Source organism: Polypterus senegalus, unplaced genomic scaffold (genome assembly GCF_016835505.1).
Source record: "Polypterus senegalus isolate Bchr_013 unplaced genomic scaffold, ASM1683550v1 scaffold_3914, whole genome shotgun sequence".
Taxonomy (NCBI): Eukaryota; Metazoa; Chordata; class Cladistia; order Polypteriformes; family Polypteridae; genus Polypterus; species Polypterus senegalus.
In genome coordinates, this window is record NW_024381351.1 from 62,317 (window position 1) to 78,306 (window position 15,990).

The following is a 15,990-nucleotide window of genomic DNA, read 5'->3' on the forward strand; positions in this document are numbered from 1 at the left end:
CTCCGATAGTTTTTCCTTAGCATTGCAACTTGACCTGAACAAAGACACACTTTTCCTTGCTTTTAAGCGAATTACCTGGAGCTTGGGTGTCTGGTCAATTGCCTTCTTTACTACCAGATTCAGGGTATGGCCAAAGCATGGCACATGATGAACCTTCAGCAGCTGGGCAGTGGCAACAAGATTGGCTGCATTGTATCTTGCCACCGATTCCCCGGTCCGTCATTAGCACACTCATGGACTCCGTGATGTGAGCAGCAGTTTGTGTCTGGGGAAATTGGCTGACACAAAGGAGAACTGTGGCCAGTTTGGTGACATAATGGCATGTGACACCCACATAACCATCCATATTAATTGAAGTCCACATACCAGAGGTCAGGCTGACATAAGCAGCCTGCTTTACCTCAGCCTTTGCCTTCTCTTTGGCTGCACAGTACTTGGCCTGAACCATGGCTTTTAGTGCCTTTCTGGTTGGGAGGATGTAGCTGGGATCCAGTTTGTTAACAAAAGCCTTGAAGCCTTGATCTTCGACAATAGAAAAGGGCTGCAAATCTTTTATCACCATGTCAACTAAAGCCTCATCCAGTTCCTCTTGTCTGCCTAAAAAAAAGAATAAAAACACAAAACAAGCTTATTGCAGCAAGCAAACTGTGTACACCCGCAGCAGACCTCATGCTGCAGACACCTTCACTACTGCTGGGTCATAATTGCTAAAATATTTGTAATACTATAAGAATAAAAATTTTTCAAACCTTGCTTAGAAGTTCCAGTGTGAGCAGATACAGCGGGATTGTCGTACTCCTCTGTAATGCCAGGATGCGTTGACCTCAAGTGACGAAGCATTGAAGACGTGTTACTGCTAAATGCAAGTTGCTTACCGCAAATCATGCATTTTACCTTTGATGGAGATACTAAATCAAAGTAATTCCACACCAGAGATCGCGACCTCTTGCGTGAACCTTCCATCGGGTATCCCAAATGTAATCGCAAAGATTAGTCGTAAGTAGTTTAGGTGCGCATCAGACTGAATTGGGATCAGGTGAGTGTTTTGGACACTGTGACATTCACAGGTATAAGCTCCAGGTGTCACTGATATACTGATACGAACTGGCGCTACACATCCACATCATGTGCATTGGAAATGAGACGCTGAGCTTTTGACGCACACATGTTTCAAAACGACACCTTAAAGCTTGTTTAAAAAGTGCACGTGAGATGATGAAGGGGAGGCAAAGCCAGATGTCACTGAGATCTGTCGTGTGTTACTTTGATCAACACTGTCAATTACTTCACCCCATGTTAGCCTTGTTAATGACGACCCTGTAGACACTTCATCGATTGATACAGACGCCGAGCTAAAGATACTTATGCACTGGAAGCAAAGAGCAGGCAGCTATCCATATTTATAGTAATTTCCAAAAAAATCTGTCTTTGCCAGAAACATTGATTCTTGTTTACCGTAACTGCAGCCCATACTAATCAAGTATCTCGAAGCATCCGCAAATAAGACTTGATACATGCATACCACCTAACATTCAAAGTACAAGACCTGCAGTTTACCTATTGTAACATAATATACCTACTACTACTAATGAAATCCCCTACGTTGGCTAGTTCTACGGCAGGGGTGCCCAATGCATTTATCGCGATCGAACGGTAGATCACAAAGGTGGTACAGGTAGATCGCGTTGCATTCAAAAAAAAATTTTTTTTAAACGTTAGTCTATCATATATCCTCCCTATGGCATTTGCCACTTGATTGACATACGGAGCGGCCAGTCTGAGATCGCTTCTCTTCTAACACACTGGTCATCCCGCACGATCAAATGCACAAGCTACTACAAAACTCCGGCTGTCTAAGTGATCTGTGGACTAAAGAAAGGATTTAAAAAAAATGTTTGGGGAGGGTATTGCTATTCCAAAGAAGGAAAATGTGGAAAGGCACTTTCAAACTGTTCATAAAAACTACGGAACTGACGTCCTTCCAAAAAACGATCTGAGAAAGAGAAAGGTGACGGAACTAAAATCGCAGTTAATCGGACAGCCGTCATTTTTCACTCGGCTGAATTCAAAAACTCCTTGACTGCATTATTCGGCTGTACTATATATAATTTTTGATGTAGGTAGAATATTTCGAAAAAATTTTGAACACCTCTGATCTACGGTTTCATCATACAGATGAAACAAGACACATATTTTCATTAGGTGCATCTTGATCACACTGCTGCCTCACAGTAAGGAGACCTAGGTTAATTTCCCAGCTCCTCCCTGTGTGGAGTTTGCATGCTGTCTCCGTGTCTGCGTAGGTTTCCTTTGGGTTCTCTGGTTTCTTCCCACAGTGCAAAGACATGCAGGTTAGGTGCTTTGGCGATCCTATCTTGTCCCTAGTGTGTGTGTGTGTGTTTGCATGTGCACGTGTGTGTGGGCTGGCATGCTGCCCGGGATTTTGTCCTGCCTTGCACTCTGTGCTGGCTGGGATTGGTCCAGCAGACCCCGTGTTAGGATATAGCAGGTTGGACAATGACTGACTGAATGACATCTTGAACATTAATGCAGTAATTATAGCAGTAATAATGAATTTGAGGAAGAAAAGGAAGATTTATGAGAAGTGACCGAAACAGTGATATCGTAGCAGACAGTATATAAACAACATATAGGACAGTAAAAAGAACATATAGAATATCAAACAAAAAAGTGTATAGCATTTAACACTATATAACATGACTATATACTATGTATATATATATATATATATATATATATATATATATATATATATATATAGATAGATAGATAGATAGATAGATAGATAGATAGATAGATAGATAGATAGATAGATAGATATAGATTTCTATATGCAGTGAATAAACGTATAACACTCTTTACTATAGAAGTGAGGCAGTGCAATACAGAGCCTAGAATATTTATGAGAACAGCCAGAGTATTATGGTGAAGGAAGTGTTTTGAACCGTGTTAGTACAGCTGTTCTTATACATTCTAATATTCAGCATTTTAATATGCAAAATTTGTCGTTTTATTTTTTGACACTAAGTAATGTACTGCACAATAATTTCAGTTGTGTTGATGATCCAAAAAGATTTGTTTCATCAATCACAACTTTGTTGAAATTTTGTAACCTGGTGGTGGAATATGCAGTGTAATGTAATTAATATAACTTCCTAACTCTCAGGTCAAGCAGTAAGCAGACATAAGAGTGGAAATGTCCTGCTGCCACCATGCAATGTGGTTGGAAGCACTGAGCAGACATGCGTAGCACTGAGATTGCAGTACGGGCTGACGGGGCTACTGAAGCCTCAGACATGCGTACAAATGAGATTGCGTTATGACAGGCTTTGAACGGGGCTACTGAAGCCTCAGACATGCGTACTACTGAGATCATGACGGGGCTACTGATGCCTCAGACATGCGTAGTACCGAGATTGGATCATGATAGGGCTTCGAGCAGACATGGTCACTGGTTACTGAATCTTTGTGAAGCCTCAGCACACTGAAAGGCATTGACCTCTTAATTTTGAGAGTCTATCTGACACTTAACTCTCTAGTTATATTTTGTAATTCGTATTGACATTACACATTTCAGTTGATATGGTTAAGCTACAATTCAGGTAGTTGCTGAGAATTAATTATTGTTCTTGTGGATTGCTGTGATTTCCTTTGTCTGATACATAGTGTGAAAGATATATTGTCATATATTAACTTTATATATATAAAAAGATTAGGTAAATCGTTCAACCTTTTTATGGAACACTTATTTTTTTTCAAAACCGTACGTCATATAGTATACATCTATAAATATATTTTTTTTGTCTTCATTAGGTGAATACAACAATGATACTCTCGTATCAATTAAACCATTTTAACGTGCATATGTCAAACAGCATATTTCATCCGCCGCAGTAAGAACAGTAGTAGTAGTTCAGTTGTGCAGAGCTCGTTAATTATCCGGATTAGTGGCTCAGTGGTGTTGTCGCTCAGGTTCGCGTCGCTGATCCTCGTCTTGTGAAAGTTTTTCTTCTATTCCTCCATTTAACAAGCTTGGACGGATAGCGAAGCGAATCGAGCTATAGAGGGAAGGTTGGGCCACCGTAGTCGGGCAAGGGGCACACGCCCCTAATTATATTGTGTATGTAAAGAGTTTCACTGTAAAACGTAATAAGCTTCATATTTGTGTGTTTGGAGACCCTGGTGTCTTACTGAATTTGTATTGTAGATAAACAAACTACTGTCCTGCATGCCTCAATGTGTCTTTTCGTGTCTGATCGCTTTACGGCACTTTCAACTTGGGACAATTCGCAATAAACAGTTTCAGCCAACCAGCGCCTTCTAAACATGCAGAACGACAGTGTGAACCTTTATTGTAGCGGCGCAGCATCTTCGTTTCAGTCAGTCATTGTCCTGTTAGACTATTTACTGTTATGTGCTGCTTGAGCTACCGTTTATAGTACAACAGGTGGCCTACGTAGTTCTTAAATCGATATTGAAATGCACACACAAGTCTCCTAAATTATTTATTGAAATGCCTACATTTACCGTGTCCGTTTTAGGAAGTCGTAGTTTTTATTTGTTACCATTATTATGAATTATAATTTCTCAGTGTCACATTGTTGTATCCAGACACAAAAACTCGTCACACGCGGGTTTTGCCCAAATGTTTTCTTATTGTCTTTTATTTCCAACCTTCTTTTCCCACAAACCCTCCGTTCACCACACCCTCTTTATACCCATCCTGCCTTGTCTTTTAGTAAAAAACTATGTACATACTTTTAAAGAAACTGCAGGGTTAAATTCTGGACATAACACACATATTATTCGTTACTACTCGCGAGTCCCACTTCATTGAGATTCTGTTTTATATTCTGTATAAGCAAACTTTTTAAAAGGAGCGTTGATTAAACTGACTATAGTAGACTTGTCATCTTCTTAAAATGACTTTATTCATTTGATATTGATAATTAATCATAAGGTCAAACATCAAGGAGGATTTGAGTTTGCATGGACTGCGCTGTTTCTTTGTTTTCGTGACATCGCGTCAGTAGAGAGTGTGTCACGTTAACAATGCATTGTGTCCTAAATGACAGCGCACACGCTTTTTTATATTTCCTAAAGGCCAATCTGTCTCAATTTGCTCATTAATATATTTTGACAGTGTATTTTAGTGAGAATATAAACATATTACTCATATTCATTTCCTATGTAGATATGTAACGTTTGGTGAGAATAAATAAAAAAGTAACAACACATTAATAGTTATGTTCCATTGTTTATAATTAACAAAACTCATCGTTTATCTGAACTGTTCTACTTATACAGTCGATTTATTCCACTTCTGAAGGTGTACATTGTTGGTATTCTCCATTTCATTTGCCCCAGAGTGTAACGTGTGCCAGTGTAACCGAGGGATGGCAGACGAGCTCACGTAATGGGTGACAAGGCACATTCTCATCCTGATGCCGAGGCTGTTGTTGAATATTCCCATCTTGTGCTTTTTCTCGTTTCTGCCAGTTTACTATTATTATTGGACATGTAGAGGAAATGTGTTTTATTTTATGTCTATGAAAGGAAGGACGGTAAAGCCTTGAATGAAACTGAGTGTTGATGCTTTGGGTAACAAGACAGGTAAGGAGCAGAGAGCATTGAATGTGACATTGACTGCGGGGGATTGTGTAACTGGAAGATGGTTTAAGAATACAGAAACGACAAAAACTTAGTCTTTCAGTAATTCTATTTACGTCAATTATTTACTCTGTTGTGCTGAACTTCGGAAGATTACTTATTTACGCCCCTTTGATAAGATGAATTCACAAGTAAAGGATGTTGCTGACAAAGTCAAATAATTATTTTTGAAAGTTTGGCTCCAGATGTGCTAATCCTGCTGCTCCTTCTTGCCAGTACTTGAGTGATCTTTATGTCCACCTCTGGATGAATTCGCAGTTTCTTTCCAACATTTTGTCTCATTAACGCAAAAATCCCGAGGCTTTCCCTAAATTGCAGAAGACACTGTCGATTGTACTGATTCTGTTTTAAAGACAGTTGTGATAAGCTATGCAGAGATCGCTTTTACTCACATTGCTTTTTGGAATTCAAAAATACAAATCAGCTACAGATCAGGGAATCACTGAATACTAAAAACGTTTAATGAGTAGTGTCGTGGGCAGATACTGGTGTAATGACCACGTCGGCTTTAGTGAAGCATTTCTTAGCCTCTCTGATATGATCGACATGCGGTAGAATAGATTCTGGATTGTTATAATACGTGCTACCTTACGCAAAATATGCTCATCAACTTGTTACAGATTCTTGGTGGACACGATTCCACACCAAGGAAAAACGTGCCCCTGTAAATCGTTCATAATGTCTCCAAAATATACTTGTTAACTTACAGACAAGATCTACATAACAGTTTTATACACAGTCCTTATTTTAACACAAGCGAGCCTCAATTAGGATTTGATTTCGCGTCAGCACAGCTTACCGCTGTAGCACTGGCAACTGCTGTTACGCTTGGAGCCAAAGCAGTTGAGCCGCTGACTGAGTGAGCGAGCACATCGACTGCTGACTGCGCAGATATAATGACGTCATCACGCTAGCGTGACTCAAAATCACGTGACGGGCGCATTTGAAATAAGCCTTGAAGCGCTCCAGTGCTTCGAACGCTCGACACTGTGTAGAAACTTTAGTATCGAGCGGCCCAACCACGAGCAACCCATCAATAGTTATCAGACCCTCGCGGTCCAACTTCTTCACGGCCACAAAATCAAGCAAAGGTGCGGAAGGTGTGACAAAGTCGAACGTGGCGATCGCTATGTGGGAATGCCAGCAGTAAGAAAGATCGCGACATGTTGAGCGACTTTAAATTTGAGGAGGTGCCTGAGGCCGCGTGGTTCGCTTTTAACTGTTGGGGATTAAGCGCTACGTGAAGAAGGAGGAGGAGGAGGCACAGCAAATCGCACCTTCACGAGTTTACTGTGGATGACGGGGGTCGTGCACTTTTAGCTGCTGCTACGTTACTTCATTTTTCAGTAGTTGTCCAGTGAAATGTAATGCAACCTCTGACTTGGCGGAGGCGCGTTAAATCGGGATTGCTTCTTCTCTCTTCGCGCTCGTGCCCTTTTCCGCGCTGCTTCGCCTTTTGATTTCGCGCATGCTCTGAACTGTGCCGTCCGTCGAGCACGCGCTTGCTCAGCCTCTCGCTCCCGCACGGCCTCGTCGTTCATTTCAGATTTTTCTTGAGCTCTGCGTGTTTTTGTGTTTTTTTCCTTTTTCCTCTAAAGCCGTCATCGGTAAACTTTATTAAAGTGAAATGTATGCAAATCTCCTTTAAGGAAGGTCTGCAGTGCACTTTGATCACATCTGAATTGTTTGATTTGTAATTTTAAACTGTGAAGCAGAGGAGGAAATCAAGACAAGAACAACATTTATATAGCACATTTTTAAACAAACAGTAGCTCAAAGTGCTTTACATAAAGAACAGAAAAATAAGACATAGTTAGAAATTTAAAATAAGTCAACATTAACATAGAATAAGAGTAAGGTCCGATTGCCAGGAGGACAGAAAAAAAAACTCCAGACAGCTGGAGAAAAAATGAAATCTGCAGGGATTCCAGACCATGAGACTGTCCAGTCCCTCTGGGCATTCTATCGAACACAAATGAAACAGTCCTCTTTGTATTTAGGGTTCTCACGGCAGGACTTGATGATGATGGTCACGTAGACTTCTGGCTTTTAGTCCATCATTGTTGGTGCATCATGAAGCTTTGAGTAGGCGGCGGTGGTGCAGATCGCCACCACAGAGAAACCGGAAAAAGAAACAGAAGAGAGAGTAGGGTCAGTACAGATTTAAGAGCCACCATGAATAGTTATTATGAAGAATTGAACATACAGAGTATCAGGATTAAGTTAAATTAAGTTAAATTGAAGTTATAAAAAGGCCATGTTAAAGTAATGTGTTTTCAGCAGTGTTTTAAAGTGCTCTACTGTATCAGCCTGGCGAATTCCTATTGGCAGGCTATTCCAGATTTTAGGTGCATAACAGCAGAAGGCCGCCTCACCACTTCTTTTAAGTTTTGTTCTTGGAATTCTAAGGAGACACTCATTTGAGGATCTGAGGTTACGATTTGGAATATAAGGTGTCAGACATTCTGATATATAAATGGAGCGAGATTATTTAAGGCTTAGTAAACCATAAGCAGAATTTTAAAGTCAATTCTGAATGACACAGGTAACCAGTGTAGTGACATCAAAACTGGAGTAATGTGTTCTGATTTTCTTTTCCTAGTTAGGATTCTAGCAGCTGCATTCTGCACTAGTTGGAAATGATTTATGTCTTTTTTGGATTGTCCTGAGAGGAGTGCGTTACAGTAATCTAGTCAACTGAAAACAAAAACGTGAACTAATTTCTCAGTATCTTTCAATGACATAAGAGGTCTAACTTTACTTATGTTTTTTAAGTGAAAAAATGCTGTCCTAGTGGTCTGATGAATATGTGATTTAAAATTCAGATTACAGTCAACAGTTACCCCTAAGTTTTTTACCTCCGTCTTAACTTTTAATCCTAATGCATCAAGTTTATTTCTGATAACCTCATTGTATCCATTATTGCCAATTACTAAAATTTCAGTTTTTCTTTTTATTTAGTTTGAGAAAATTACTATTCATCCATTCAGAAATACCAGTCAGACATTGTGTTAGTGAATCAAGAGAGTCAGAGTCATCAGGTGCTATTGATAAGTACAGCTGTGTGTCATCAGCATGACTGTGGTAACTCACATTGTAGCCTGAGATAATCTGACCTAACGGAGTCATGTAGATTGAGAAGAGCAGCGGACCAGGATAGAGCCTTGTGGACCACCATATCGGATATCATGTGTCTTTGAGATGTGATTACCACAACTCGCAAAGAATTTTCTTCCTGTCAGGTAGGATTCAAACCAATTTAAGACCGAGCCAGAGAGGCCCACCCATTGACTAAGGCGATTTCTAATAATGTTGTGATCAATGGTGTCAAATGCAGCACTCAGATCTAAGAAGATGAGAACAGATAAATGGCCTCTGTCTGCATTCACCCGCAAGTCATTTACTACTTTAACGAGTGCAGTTTCTGTGCTGTGATTTGTTCTAAAACCGACTGAAATTTATCAAGAATAGCAGGTTTATTGAGGTGGTCATTTAGCTGCATAATGTCTGCCTTCTCTAGAATTTTAATTAAGAAGGACAGGTTAGAGATGGGTCTAAAATTTACAAAGGCAGAGTGGTCAAGATTATTTTTCTTGAGCAGGGGTTTAACTACAGCATTCTTAAGACAGTCTGGGAAGACCCCCGTATCTAATGACAATTTACTATGTCCAGAATATTATCAATTAGCACGCCCGATACTTCTTTGAAAAACCTTGTTGGCATTGGGTCAAGGACGCAGGTGGAGAGTCTCAGTTGAGAAATTATTTTGTGTAAATAATGTAAATTTATCCTAGTGAAATAATTTAATTTGTTTATAATGAAGTACTGGGACCTAGGAAGATTTGCAGTGGTGGGGAGATATACTATGTTATTTCTAATATCATTAATTTTTTGATTGAAAAATACAACAATAGCCTCACAGGTTTCACTGGAAGTATTTTGGAGGCATTCCTTTGCATTACCTGGTTTAGCAGACGATCAATTGTAGAAAATAGGACTCTGGGATTACTAGCATTGTTATTTATAATCTAAGAGAAATAGCAGCGCCTCTCAAGACGGACAGTGTTATTGTATTCTGTTATTTTAACCTTCAATATCTCATAGTGGATAATCAGTTTAGTTTTCCTCCATTTACGCTCAGCTCTACAACATGTTCTCTTTAATTCAGACATTCTCGGACACAAATGTGTCTTCGAACCAAACCTTATGTAGGGCACTGTAACCCTGAAGTGTGCTCATTATTTTTACTGACTTTATGAAGATAATTCTACACTTTTATGTTCACAGGGCTTTCCCATTTCACTTTTCCATACACTGAGGTGTCTAATGGCCTCCAGCTGAGGGCTGCCCATGTGAGAAGGGAATCTGAGAAGAGAAGGGCAGACACTTAAAGAGAGAGAAGAGTTTCCCACAGAGCATGGCCTCTGCCAAAGAAGATGGTGTGGATGAAAGAACGGTGGACATTAAAGAAGAGGACTGTGAGCGCATCACACCAGAGGATGTGTGTGTGAAGATGGAGGATCACGAAGAAAGAATTTCAGTTTTGAAAGAGGAGGAGGACTGCAATGGGGTAACTGCAGCCATTAAAGCTGAGGATTTGAATGATTTCTCCATTGGTCTTGAACTTCAAAAGCATGAAACTGAGGATATTTTCAAACAAGATGCCTGTGAAGAATCTCCATCCAGTTTGCAGCCCTGGTCCACTAATACGAGACGACTGGCTGCGCAGGAGAATTCTGCAGAGCTGAAATCAGAGTTATCGGAGTATGAAGAGAAAATGACCGAGGGAAATGGGAGAGAAGGAGAAGAGTCACCTGGGAGTATTGGAATAAGTGAGTAATGTGATCTATACTAATATAAGGCAAAGCCCTCACTGACTGACTGACTGACTGACTCACTCACTCACTCACTCACTCACTCACTCACTCACTCACTCACTCACTCACTCAATCATCACAAATTCTCTAACTTCCCGTGTAGGTAGAAGGCTGAAATTTGGTAGCGTTATTCCTTACAGCTTACCTACAAAAGTTAAGCAGGTTTCATTTTGAAATTCTATGCGTACAGTCATAACGGTCAACAACGTCCGCCATTCTTATTTATGGCCCAATCTTCACGAAATTTGGTAGGCGGCTTCCCTGCGCTAACCAAAACCAATGTACGTACTTATTTAGGTGGTATGACGCCACTGTTGGCCGCCATATTGAACTTTCCAACGGTCTTTGTTACTTATGGGCCCATCTTCAAGAAATTTGGTACGCGGGTTCCCAACGCTAACTGAATCCTGCTTACGTACATATATACGTCCATAGCCTGCAGCTCGGTCACCATGTGAGGCGGCGTTGGGTCCCCCATCCCAACGCCTCCCATGTTGTTGGCTGCCTGCCTATATAAGGCCATCCGTCGCTACCGGTCTCTACATTCCCTTCCTTGCTTCGCTACGGTATTCATGTCTCCCTGCTGATAACTACAGCCTTTTTATTTAATCCACAGCTTCTCCGCTGTTTTATTGTTCATTTATTACGATTATAGTTATTGTGTAGGTATTTTAGACTTACTTTACATTGTTCAGGTACCCATTTCCTTTATCGGTTCAACCGTATCCCCATTAACATGTCTATCGAGGTGATCACCATCGATCAAAGAACTGTCACTTACTGACTGGTTTCCATTCCCGGAGGTGGCACCTACCTTTTCCATTCTCTTTGTTACATATTGCATGGCCATATCAGGCTCGCTCTTAATATCCGGAGGAACATTCTGTCTTATGTATTGAATGACTGGGACAGGTTCAAGGTGTGGACTGATGATGGTACAGGAGATAATTATACTACACAGGAGCGCTAGAAGAGTGAAATGCTTAAGCCCTTCACCTATGCATCTGCATGTGAGTTGATGGCTGCTGCTGAATTGTTCGGTTGTCGCTTTCAAGTGTACCGAAATGGCCAAATATTTTACACCTTTGGACAACCGCCAATGCCTCTTAAACATCTTAGACTCACAGGTGACGATTTCAGTAGTGGACACTTTGATGTTTATGAATGTTTAAACTCTCAAAAGCTGGATGTGAAGTTATCGATGAAACCGGTTGTGTGCTTACAACGCTTGACAGATGCCGAATGTAACTTCAACACAACAAGTCCTGCAAATACTGTCATCATTGAAACAAACCATGAAACTCAAACCGATTATGACAGCAGCAATCCAAGCTGTGAGACTTGAAACAAGATTACTGTTCACATGGCCAACTGTACGTTACATGCTCAAGAGTAAGCTCAGCGTACAGCTTGGTCATATTACAACCGGAGGGCCAAACTCACAATGTGGTATACAAAGAGATCCTTAACAAATAATTATTGGTATTTGTTCCCTCGGTTTAAAAAGATTTAAATTTCTTCTTAATAAAAATTTTAAGGCATTACTTCACTGCTGCGAAGCGCAGGTATTTTGCTAGTTAAATATAAAAGAAGGAGAGCATTTATAAATTATAACAGTTAATGTTTTTAGAAGATTGAAATGAGAGTTGAAATCCCGGTTAATTGAACTTGGATAAATACCACCTGCTTGGGTGCATGATGACAAACAATAGGCTACCTAATAAATGATAAATTAGACAAACTTTGGTGAAAAAGAAAAAAGTGTTCAGCACATGACTTGAACATTATGAAGCTTTGACTGAAGCTGTGATGTATGTTAGGCCAACAGCATTCCGTTCAATGAGAATATCAAAAGTCATATGTTGTTAAAGATGTATATTTCTTAAATTATGTGGTAGTTAAGGCAGAAATGTTCACACAACTCTTAAGAAGAGAAAACCCAAATTCAGACACATTATTGGGTAGGAATGCTCTGATCAGAGTCTTTAGACCTGATATTGATCTTCCATTCCATTATGATCTGCTGATTTCAATAATAATACTGTTTTATTTTTTTTTAAATAATAAATGTAATTTTAGCTATACATAAACTTCACATTCCATAATAAAGTACTACAGCATACAGCATACACAAAGAACATTTACCCATAATGCACACATGATGGAACAAAAACAAGCTGAACAAAACAAAAGGCATGTCTTAATCATACTCCACATTTCTAATCAGATAAAATGCTCAATTATATATTTGTAGCCGTCTACTACAACAAGAAGAAAATGAGACAGTCTTGGTGAACGCTTCAGGTTCTCATCTAAGAATATAAGCATCTCTGCATGTTCTAAGGACAGTCCGGTCCTCCTGTCTTCCACAACGTGTGCTGCCATACTGAACAGACCCTTGCTGTCCCCACTCGTATAAGGAGGGCACAGGTAGGATGACGACTTTTATTAGTCCATCAGAAAGCCAGTGGCCCAGCATCTCTTGTGTTTATAAGATTCATAGAGATAAAGATTCACCTCTGATGCTGCTGACTCAGATATAGTTTTTATCTTTATTGACAATTTCTTCATGCATTCTGCAGTTCTGTTGGTGGGGAGTTTCTTTGGATCTCTCAGTTGTCGTCTGTTGATCCGATGCGTCTATGTGGCCGAGACACCGTCACTAAGCAGTTTATGTGTTTGAGATTTGCAATCATTTTTGAAATACGTGTCCTTGTACCATTGTTTAATTTGGGGGGAAAAAAGATCATTATGATAATAATATCTGTTAGAGAATCCGTGACTGTATAATGACTATTCACATTCAATGCTTATTATGCATAATTAGTATTGTTTAGGTCAAAAAACTAGGCTTGAACCATTCTACCCAACAAGCCAATAAGATGGCTGATTACAATTTCTAACTAATCGACGTCCAATTGATAACAATTTATATTTATTTACCAGCTCGGTAAAACTCTATCTCTTTCCTCCCATCTACTTAAACATTCACTGAATGGCTAATCAAAGGGAATTTAGTCAAAATAGCTAATGCCTGGTTAATTAATTAAAGATATAAATCAGTCAACAAACACTCACTTGCAGATGGAATCGTGGATCTAAATAATCTAGAAGGTGACATCTTCCAGAACTGTAAGTAGCTGGTTGTCCAGGCTTGCAAATTCCACTGTTTTTGCTGTCACAGTAAATCTTTGATGTTCTTGCTGTCAGTATTATAATGTTGAGTTTTATAAGTGCTGCCATTATTGGAGGCCGAGTGAGAGTAGGTGACTGTGCTAGACTAAGCTTGCTGGTCGCCTCAGCCTTTGAGCAGCTCGTTCTTCACACCAGTCCCTTTTGTGTTAGCTTCTCAGATGCTGAATAAGGTTTGTATTATTGAAAGTGTTAGCAGAGAATCCTCCATGACTGACCTCTTTTTGCAAAATATTACAAACCACAAATTTGTTATCTCTCGTAGGAAGGCATTAGACTTTGTTAGACTGGTGAGGACGTGTTTCTGTATTTTAGTAATGTGGAACATTGTCTTGCATGCTTTTTATCATTGAAGATCAGATGTTAAGATCAGCTAATTTTCAGATCATCGGTCAAGTCATTTGGAGTGAAAATTGGCTGATTTTGATTAGTGATCGATTGATCAGATCAGGCCTGTCTTTCACATATTAGAGGAAGGTGGAGAAATTGAACAGACAGCACCAGAACATTTAAAGACCACACACAGAGTGGCCAGACCATAAATGGCACCTCAGTGTAAAGAATGAACTCCAACCAATGTGCCACTACTTTACTTGTACTGTTTCATTTATTTTAAAGGCGGGTAGTAGATAGGAATTTGGAAATCAAACCCTGAAGTTGCAGGTTCAAATTCAACTATTGACACCATGAGACCTCGAGCAAGTCACATGACTTGCCTTTGCTCCAGTTAGAAGAACAAGAGAAATGTAACCAATTGTGTCTCAAATGTTGTAAGTCGCGTTGGATTTAAGTGTCAGGAAAAAAAATAATTATAATGCAGGGGGTCCTCGGGTTACAACGTTTCCACATACAACATTTTAAGTTTACAACGCTCACTCCCATAAAAATTTAAAAAATTGAGACATGAGAAGGAATAAAGGTAAGGATGTTTTTTACACTCATTTTTCTGTTACTACAGTACAGTGTACAGTACAGTATATTTATGTCCTTTTCCTTTTTCTAAGGCTTGGATTTTGTGTTTTTATGTTCTAGATTATCCAGCCATTTTCTAACCCGCTGAATCCGAATAGGGTCACGGGGGTATGTTCTAGATTATGATTTTGCAAATGTGTTAAGATCGGTAAGTTACTTAGACTATAGTGTGTTTCGACTTACATCAAAATTAGGGTTACATCACTGTTGTAGGAACAGAACTGTGTCATAACCTGAGGACCCCCTGTAATATTTAAAATGTTTGTGTTATTTCAGATTTACAGAAAAATGGCAGCTTCTCCACCTTCATTTGGTCAGCCCTCTTCTCAATACTATGAGAAAGGTATGAAGAAATCAGGAAGAGAATCAGAGTTCCTGACAGCAGCCTTTTTGCAGTGCAGTTCTCTCCCTGCTACTGGAGTAACACTGACAGAAGACATCAAAACTGATCGACAGCAAGTGGAGAAAGAAATCCAAATTCAGACTGGAAAAAAATGTGTGGAATGTGGCAAACAATTCACACACAAAAGTGATCTTAATAGGCATATGAAGATTCACACTGGAGAAAAACCTCATTGCTTCTCTTTAAGAACGACTTACCACATTCTGAACAGCAATCTTCAAATCCACAGAAGAATACACACTGGAGAAAAACCTCATTGTTGCCCAGAATGTGGTAAGTCGTTCTCAAGGAGAAGCCATCTTCAGACGCACATAATAATCCACACAGGAGAAAAACCTCATTGCTGTCCAGAATGTGGCAAGTCGTTCCTAAGGAGAAGCTGTCTTCAGAGGCACAGAAGAATCCACACAGGAGAAAAACCTCATTGCTGTCCAGAATGTGGTAAGTCGTTCTCAAGGAGAAGCAATCTTCAGACGCACATAATAATCCACACAGGAGAAAAATCTCATTGCTGTCCAGAATGCGGTAAGTCGTTCTCAATGAGAAGCAATCTTCAGACGCACAGACGAGTCCACACAGGACAAAAACCTTAGTGTTATCCAGAGTGTGGCAAATTTCTAACAAACACAACTCTCAAAGGCACACAGAAATTGATACTGGAGATAATCCATATTGTTGTTCGCAATATGGAAAAAGGTTTTTCAACATTAACTGTTTTCGAGTATACACACAAACTCACATGCAAGAGAAAATGCAGTATGTATGTTTTGAATGTGACAAATGTGCAAGCCAGAAATATCTTTATCCGCAGGCCAAAATCCATACTGAAGTTAAATCTGTTTGCTGAACTGAATG

At 39.7% G+C, this 15,990-nt stretch overlaps 1 protein-coding gene across 1 annotated transcript; it reads left to right on the forward strand.

The window, feature by feature from the left end:
* Window positions 1-15,020: 15,020 nt before the first annotated feature.
* On the forward strand, window positions 15,021-15,728 carry LOC120520577 (zinc finger protein 239-like). Its single transcript, XM_039742840.1, has one exon. The coding sequence runs from the start codon at window positions 15,021-15,023 to the stop codon at window positions 15,726-15,728; it is 708 nt and encodes a 235-aa protein (XP_039598774.1).
* The last annotated feature ends 262 nt before the right edge of the window (window positions 15,729-15,990 follow it).

What these genes read in the sequence shown, in the direction of transcription:
- LOC120520577 (XM_039742840.1), top strand. Translation starts at nt 15,021, where the DNA reads ATGGCAGCTTCTCCACCTTCATTTGGTCAGCCCTCTTCTCAATACTAT.